At 51.2% G+C, this 8,108-nt stretch overlaps 2 protein-coding genes across 2 annotated transcripts; one reads left to right on the top strand and one right to left on the bottom strand.

Annotated features, from left to right (window-relative positions):
* Positions 1 to 164: 164 nt before the first annotated feature.
* Positions 165 to 4,659, bottom strand: SETTUDRAFT_176113 (uncharacterized protein; the record flags this gene model as incomplete). Its single annotated transcript, XM_008025029.1, has 3 exons — positions 165 to 1,757; positions 1,820 to 2,150; positions 4,571 to 4,659. The coding sequence occupies 3 exons, from the start codon at positions 4,657 to 4,659 to the stop codon at positions 165 to 167; spliced, it is 2,013 nt and encodes a 670-aa protein (XP_008023220.1).
* Positions 4,660 to 4,712: 53 nt separating this feature from the next.
* SETTUDRAFT_159825 (uncharacterized protein) lies at positions 4,713 to 6,776 on the top strand (the record flags this gene model as incomplete). The annotated part of the gene is made up of 1 exon (XM_008025030.1): positions 4,713 to 6,776. One exon carries the CDS (start codon positions 4,713 to 4,715, stop codon positions 6,774 to 6,776), a length of 2,064 nt encoding a protein of 687 aa, XP_008023221.1.
* Positions 6,777 to 8,108: the final 1,332 nt, after the last annotated feature.

The following is an 8,108-nucleotide window of genomic DNA, read 5'->3' on the forward strand; positions in this document are numbered from 1 at the left end:
CCTTATTGGCGAATACTAGCAAATGTCTCCCTTCAACTAGCTCAACCAAATACAGTCGTCATATCATAAGTTTGTTTCAGAAGCTGACATGGTAGTCCTATGCTTCGTGACAACTGCAACAGACACACCTAATATCCCAGGTCGATGGCCTCGGCTTATCTGTCTCAGCCTACCACTATCTCTAGCCCGTCCAAATGTCCGCCCTCGCGCCAATTCTCCAGCATTTGACCAAAGTAGACCAACCCCTGGTACCAGATGGCTGCCTTTGCCTTTTTCATCATTGCTGCATGGTCATTGGTTGCAGGCATTTTGAATGCCTGGCCTTCTTGGTTGCTATAATTGGGTGTGCAGATAGCACATGCACCAAAGAAAGCCGAACCTTGGGCAATGGCCATACCCCACGCGTCCTCTGCCTCGACCGAAGGTTCAATAATAGGGGTTCCTTTTCCGTCTCCCGCACGACCTTGAGCTGTTTTTATTATGGAAGCGATGTGCTCGCTCTGTATATCGACTAGATGGGTCCAAGTGACAGGGGCGGCGGCTTGGCTTGCCCCTATGAAGAACATGTTAGGATACCCATTTGTCGCCACACCATGCAAAGTGGACACGCCCTGCTTTTCCCACTTGTCTGCCAAGGGGCGTCCATGACGACCAACAATCTCGGTACCAGTACGCGAGCCTGGATCCCCGCCGACGCCCGGCGAACGATACCCAGTGCTCAGGACGAGGACGTCAATTGGGTATTCGTGGCTATTTGCAACGACGCCTTTTGGCGTAAAGCCGCTGATGCCGGCGCCGTCTGTATCAATCAAATGGACGTTTTCGCGGTTGAAGGCGTCAAGATATGTGTCGCTAAACGTTGGGCGCTTGCACCATGTCGGATACCAGGGCGTCAGTTTTTCTGCCGTATCTTTGTCTTTGACTGTGTGTGCGATGCGCGAGCGAGCCCGTTCGGTATGTTTTGCATCGATTGCAAGCACAGTTCCAATATGCTGTGGGACCTTGTCAGGTGTAATCAATCCGAACCGATTGCTGCCAATGAGGACGCCAAATGTTTCCAGTTCGGACCACGCGTCGCGAACAAGATCTTTCTCTGGATCCATCTGGCCCGCGACTGCCAGGCCTAAGTTTTCCATACGAGCTCGCTGCCACCCTGGTTTCGCGGCGATGCTGTGGCGCCACTCTTCGCCGTCTGTCTCTCGCTGGCCCCGGACGAATACTTGCGAAGGCGTGCGCTGGAATACATAGACCTCCTTTGCGTGTTTGGCAAGCTCGGGCACAACCTGGATCGCAGTGGCGCCCGTCCCAACAATACCGACTACCTTGTCTTTGAGCTTGCTCAGTTCCGGGAAGGTTTCATCACAAGAGCCGCCCGTGATGTCGTAATTCCAGCGCGCGGTATGCAGCATTTCCCCGCCAAAGTGCGCCAATCCAGCTATCTTTGGCACTTGGGCATAGGGAAACAGGCCGTTGGCAATGGTGACGTTCTCAGCGTAGAACGAGAGGCCCGTCTCCTGGGTTCCGTCAGAGCCACGGCGCATGGTCACGTTGGCTCTCCAGGCCTTTTCCGCATCATCCCATTCCAGCCTGTTGACTTGAGTACGGAACAAGATTCGACTGCCCAATCCAAACTTCTGCACTACCGTCTCCAAGTAGGCGCGGATCTCGACGCCCGAGCTGTACTTTTGCTGCGGCATGTACCCCGTTTCTTCCAGGAGAGGTAAATAGCAGTACGACTCGACATCGCAATGCAGGCCCTGGTGTTGCCGTAGTCAGCCTTCTACAATATAGCAGCAAGCACATGCAAATGGGGGCCTACCGGATACCGGTTCCAATACCACGTCCCGCCTACGCCTCCCGCAGCATCGACAAGAAGTATTTCCGCCGCACGGAACCCCTTCTGCAGCAGCTTGACGGCCATGACAATGCCGCCTATCCCCGCGCCAACAACCAGAAACTTGATTCGTTCATGCGCGGAAACAGGGACAGGCAATGCGTCGAGCGCAGCATGGTCAGCCCATCGATCGTCGACTAGGCTGCGCAGGCGCTCGTTGTCGCTGAAATGCAGCGGTTCGAATTGCTTGATGCCGTCGTCTCGCAGCCGCTTTGCAGCCTCTTGTTGGTACTTTTGCGCGACCGCTGCGACAGCGCTGGGGGAGCTTGGCTCTGCAGCTGGAGCTGGAGCTGCAGCGGGCGCCATGTTTTGCTGGGAAAAAGAAAAAATTGACACCGTGCTTGGTAGTACTGTGATTGAAGCGGAAATAGATCAACAAACAAACAGATTACTTTTGCAACGAGGAAAAAAAGAGAGGGAGACACACAGAAAGTATTTACCAGAGCAACGACTGAAAAAAAACAGGATTAGCCGTTAGTTTACTCTGCGAAGGGAAGGGGAAACAATGTATGTATAGCTGTGGCTAAGTAATAAACCACGCCTACTTACTTAATATTCCTTCAAATAAACTTTATGCACATGCAGGGTTGCTTTCTCCTCAATTCCTCTTGGGTACACATCCACATCCCCGCTGCTGCCGCATCCCGGGACTTCGCTTGCACCCATGAGCGTTACTACGCTGTTTCATCCCGCTGACTACAGTATACATACACGTCCATCCGTCGCCCCCGGCCATGATCGGCATTCGCATTCGCATCGTGTTGCAGCAAGACTAGGACCCCGCTCGCCCCTTGCGTAACACAAGTGTTATCGTGTATGTAGGTCGACGCGTGGGGTCGGATACGCTGGATACGGGGCTACACTATACCTTTTTCGGCTACGCCTACATATACATACATATCATATATCTACGCCCAATACGCTGGAATCAAGGGATTGCTATAGTACGCCGCATCCTCAGGTATCCTGGCTGGAGATTGACATGGTGAGGGGTGAGAGGGTGTTATTGCAGCAGGGTAATTTGAAAAAAAAGGGAAATAGGCGGTGGGGTTGGTATGTCGGAGTGTGGTGTATACTTACCCGGCTTCCCTATGTATTCATGCAAATGTCTGCGCCTGATCAGATCGGGTATTTCAGCAAGGGCAAGAGGTAAGTCCAAGGGCAGACTTGTATGCACATAAATGCAACTGAAGAAAAACAGCGTGGAAACGCGGGGAAAAGAACGCATGCTCACGTGATGATTGTCTCTACTTATCGCGGCACTAAGCTGGGTTGCAGGCTGGGCTGGAACGCAGTAGTGCATGGAGCGGCTGTTTCGACCAGAGACTCGGTGTCCAAGGGTTGTTGGTATGGTGTTGAAGTAGGGGTGAGTCTGGCTTTTACGAGGCGTTGACATGGGTATATGGCTGGCTCATGGAGCAGCTGGCGGGTTACTAGTTGTTGAATGCATGTACTGGGCATGGCCTGGACTTGTTGAGTCACGGATGCGAGGTAAATTTTCTTGTATGGTAGATGTTTATGAATGGCATGTGCAATCAATGGTACCCAAGTACCCGTCTATAGTACAGTTAGTCAAAATCTTCAATGTTGTTGCGCAGCCACTATGTAGTATGCACGTTTGATCACGGAAGCCATTATTCCCTGGAACAGATCACCCTCTTGCTAAGATTCCGGAATGTAAGTGCGTCCAGCCGGCAGTTGGTGTTTTCGGATACGATGGATATGCTGCGCTAAAGGGCATGGCAGACCAAGTTATTAGGACTGTAGTAGGTTCAATTCGTTGAGCCCAGGAATATACACCTCCGTAATCAAGACGAAAACAGGCAGCTTGGCTTCAGATCGCAATTTCCCATTACTATCGATGCAAATTTCGCGGAGATGATGGATAGGTAGAATCAAGTAATCCTTCTATTAGCCCTCGTCTTCTGGGAGATTGTGCGTGGGAAAGGGGAGGTTGGCGGCGTTAGATTAGACATTACCCCTAACTGGGTACTAGATACACCTGCAGTTGTGGCGTTGAAAACACCATCCTGTATCTCTCGGTATTTGCATCAAATAACGTGGTCTGCTCGTGCGAACCGCAGGGGTAATCCTCTTCGGAAGATGCAAGTTGTTGACTAGGACATTGTTCTCTTCATGAATGTCTCCTATAGTACCTAGTCTTGCATATCGGATGGCAAGCTGACGCATGTTGATAAATCCTCGTGTAATCATCTTGGCAAATCCTCAAGGCAGGTATGCCGGTCCACTGAAGTCGTGGCGTCAAGATAGCTCGACGACGTAGGTGTACTGGCCCGACAATGAACACAAGCCAGTGTCGTTGGGTTGGAATAGAGGATTAGTATCATGATATCCACAGAACACGGTTATCGGTCGATCTGTCTCGCTGATTAGTCGAGGTTAGGCTCTCCAGATAGCATGACTCGACCGATGCCTAATCGGGTAATCCTCTGCGAAGAAAGATCGGCCTGTTCCTGCTGATGGAGTAGACACCCTTAGAGTTCTTTCCATGAGACGCACTCGTTCCTGCGCGGTTGATAGTGGAAACTGCTGTTCTGGAATTGCGCTAGAACGATCAGTAGTCGCAGGTTTGCTTGTGTTGAATCAATCTCTCATACAGTAGTCAAATCCTGATGAGTGGGGGCGTTTTTTCCAAAGGCTCCACTAAAGACCAACACGTCCTGGCGCCTTCTTAATTTGACTAGAACGCCTTGTTGCTTAGAGATCCGCATCAAATAAAAGCTTAATCTCCCAACGCCGGTCATATCAGTTGAAGTCTCTTGCACCTTGCCATCCTGTTGCAGTCATTCCATGCGACATGCTCAAGTCCTTACTCTTCGCCTCGCTCGCTGTAGGCGTATCGGCTCTTCCTACAGCAGAGTATCACGCCAACCTCAATGTCAAACTCTCGATAGCCAGCGGCCTCTTGCGCGCTCCTACAGATGGCCGCATTGTGTTGATGTTTGCCCCTAACGGGACCGATCCTCTCGACGACACGGATGTCACCTCATCGCCCAACAAGATTTTTGGAAAAAATGTCTACGGCTTTGGTGCAAACAAAACCGTCATATTCACAGGCGGAAGCAATGGCACCGCCGCAACGGATGTGTTTGGCTGGCCAAACGTTAGTATGAACGATATCGATCCAGGCACCTACAGTGTGCAAGCCTTCCTCACCAGATACGAGACAGTGACGCGCAGCGATGGATCCAAAGTCAGCCTCCGTTTTCCATGTGGTGATGGTGCGCCCAACGTAAATGGCTATGGGAGCTTAACCACGCCAGTTACGGATATCAAAATCTCCGGGGGCATGCAAACTCTCGAGTTGACTTTTAACAACATCACCGCCGTTCCCAATTTCGATGGAAATGAGATTGGCGGATGTCACCAAGGCAACTACGCAGACACGGACTTTATAAAGTACATCAAGATTCGCAGCAAGAAGCTGAGCAAGTTCTGGGGCCGCGACATGTACGTTGGTGCTAATGTCGTGCTGCCCGCTGGCTACAACGGAAACGACACCAAGACGCGGTATCCTGTCATCTATAACCAAGGTCATTGGACTGATGATCTAGGCGCCTATGGCTATGGCAGTAGCAAAAAGAAGGATTTCACAGCGGCATGGAACGCCGGCATTGTTCCTGCTATCAACACCACGGCCGCACGCCCGGTACCCAAGTTCATCACCGTTACCTTCCGCCACGAAACACCGTATTACGATGACTCGTATGCTGTCAATACCGCGAACCTAGGACCTTACGGCGATGCCATCAACGAGGAGCTTATCCCCTACATTGAGGAGCATTTCCGCACCATTCGCGCACCCTATGCACGCATCCAGGACGGAGGGTCTACCGGAGGATGGGGGTCTATTGCCAATGTCATTTACCGCCCAGACCTCTTTGGCGCCTGCTTCTCTTCCTACCCCGATTCGCTCGACTTCCACCGCCATCAGGATATCGAGCTGTACAGTGCCGCAAACGCGTACCAGCGCGCAGACGGCAGCTTCGTCCCCAGCATCCGGACGCATGAGAATGGTACCGAGGTTATCCTGGCCACAGTTGCACAGGAAAATCACTGGGAACTTACTTTTGGCACCGCGTCCCGTTCCTTCAACCAGTGGGACATTTGGAACGCCGTCTTCGGCGTGCAGGGCTACAACAACTATCCTCTGGAGCCCTGGGATAAGGTCACGGGCGAGATTTATCCTGAAGCCGTCGAGTACTGGAAGCCCTTTGATCTCAGTCACTACGTCGTGACCAACTTCAACTCATCGCGTAAACTCGGCACGGCACTGGCTGGCCGTATCTTTATCTACGTGGGGACATGGGACAACTACTTCCTCAATGAGGGTGTCGTGGAGTTCCAGAAGCGCACCGGTGCTGTTGGAGGTGCTGGCTGGGCCAACGTGACTATTCTGCCCGAGAAGCCGCATGGTGGAAACTACCAAGACCGCGATATCTGGAGCTACCTCGAGTTGGTGGAGAAATGGGTTCAAGATCATGCTCCTGACGGCCCCAAGCCGCTCTGTGCTGCTTGTACCGCGCCTTCTACCCGGGGTAATGTCTGGGAAGATGTCATCAAATACGGTGGTCGTCGGGCCGCTGTCGCACGTCAAGCAGACCCGAAGATTGACGCAAACGAGGCCAAGGTAGACCAGGAAGTAGCTGGGAGCGTGGGCCGCTGGGATCCAGGTGTCAAGCTTACCGCGCAGTGGGTTTTGAACAGTAAGCCTGTTGGCAAAGCATCTAGCGTCGAGCAGGGCGCAACGGTCAAGTATGCACCCACGACCAAGGGCCATGTCCAACTGCTTGTGACGGGTGAGAAGAGGAACTATGTGACTGAGACGAGGAAGAGCCAGCGTGTGCTTGTCGGACGGTGAGACATTCCGGTCACGATGGCGCAGTATTTACTTTCATGTAATTATAGACAGATCCAAGTTAAATCATTGGCATCGTGATTCCTTACTTGATACAGCGTGATTTTCCAAAAGTAATCCGCATCTCGTCTTATGCTTCTAGAAGCTATGTTCAGCGAAGATATGTCTGTCTATCACTTTCCGCCTCATACTTAGCATCCCTATCTAAAGATATCCAAAAAGCACATCCGAGTGAAAACTGCCAATGCACGGATCAAAGCCAGGTACTTAGCTGTCATCCCTACTTAGCCTCTACTCCTACTAATTATGGAAAAACGGATAACCAAAGCAATTCGAAACCACATGGCTTGTTTTTATTCTCCATGCATTGTGACGGAAAAGCGGTTCCTGCAAAGGGGTAGATACATGGTTTCTTTCTCGGTCTAGAAGGCTGAACAAAAAAAAAGTAGGACGAAACGCGTGAGGGGCAGGGAAAAGGAAAGAATAGGATGATGATTATGAAGAAGGAAGAGCGTGGGATGGATTGCTTTTTCCCAGGTGAAAGGAGGCGACCGTTTATGTTGACACTAGGGATGTTATCGCATTGGACGCGACTGGTTCGATGTTTCTATGTGCAAGTTGGTCTGGTAAGTGTTGTGCTTATGCGAGGGTATTATTGATTAATTGTAATGTAAACAGAAACTTTATTAGAAGTAACGTATGTGGCAAGCGAGCGCCGCAGGCAAGCGAGCGCCGCACCCCACCAAACCTGCGCACCTCTCCTATCTCAACGAACAATGGCTCAACGTAGCGCTACTCAATTAGCTTTGAATAAAGCAGATATTCAGCTTGCTATTTCTTCTATTAATCTCTATTAAACACAAAGTAATCGTCGCGCTGCTGCTGTCTACAACGTGTCTAAACGAACAATCCGCCACCGACGCGCTGGTATACCTGCTCGACGCGATTGCCAGCCTAACTCAAAGAAGCTCACTAAGCTAGAAGAGGAGGTGATAGTTGATCATATACTTGATCTAGATCTACGTGGATTTGCGCCCACGTATGCTGCTGTGCGCGATATGGCTGATAAGCTGCTGGCTGCGCGCGGCGCTGGCCAGGTTAGGCAGAAGTGGCCAGCCAACTTTGTCAAGCGTACAGACAGTCTTACGACGCGTTTCAATCGAGCGTACGATAGGCAGAGAGCTCTATGTGAAGATCTAGTCCTAATCAAGAGCTAGTTTGAGCTTGTAGAGCAGACAAAGGCTAAGTACAGCATCTGTGACGAGGACGTCTACACTTCGACGAAGCTGGCTTCATGATAGGCAAGATCACGACTCAGCTAGTCGTAACAGCGTC

The sequence above is a fragment of the Exserohilum turcica genome (assembly GCF_000359705.1).
Source record: "Exserohilum turcica Et28A unplaced genomic scaffold SETTUscaffold_13, whole genome shotgun sequence".
Classification (NCBI taxonomy): Eukaryota; Fungi; Ascomycota; class Dothideomycetes; order Pleosporales; family Pleosporaceae; genus Exserohilum; species Exserohilum turcicum.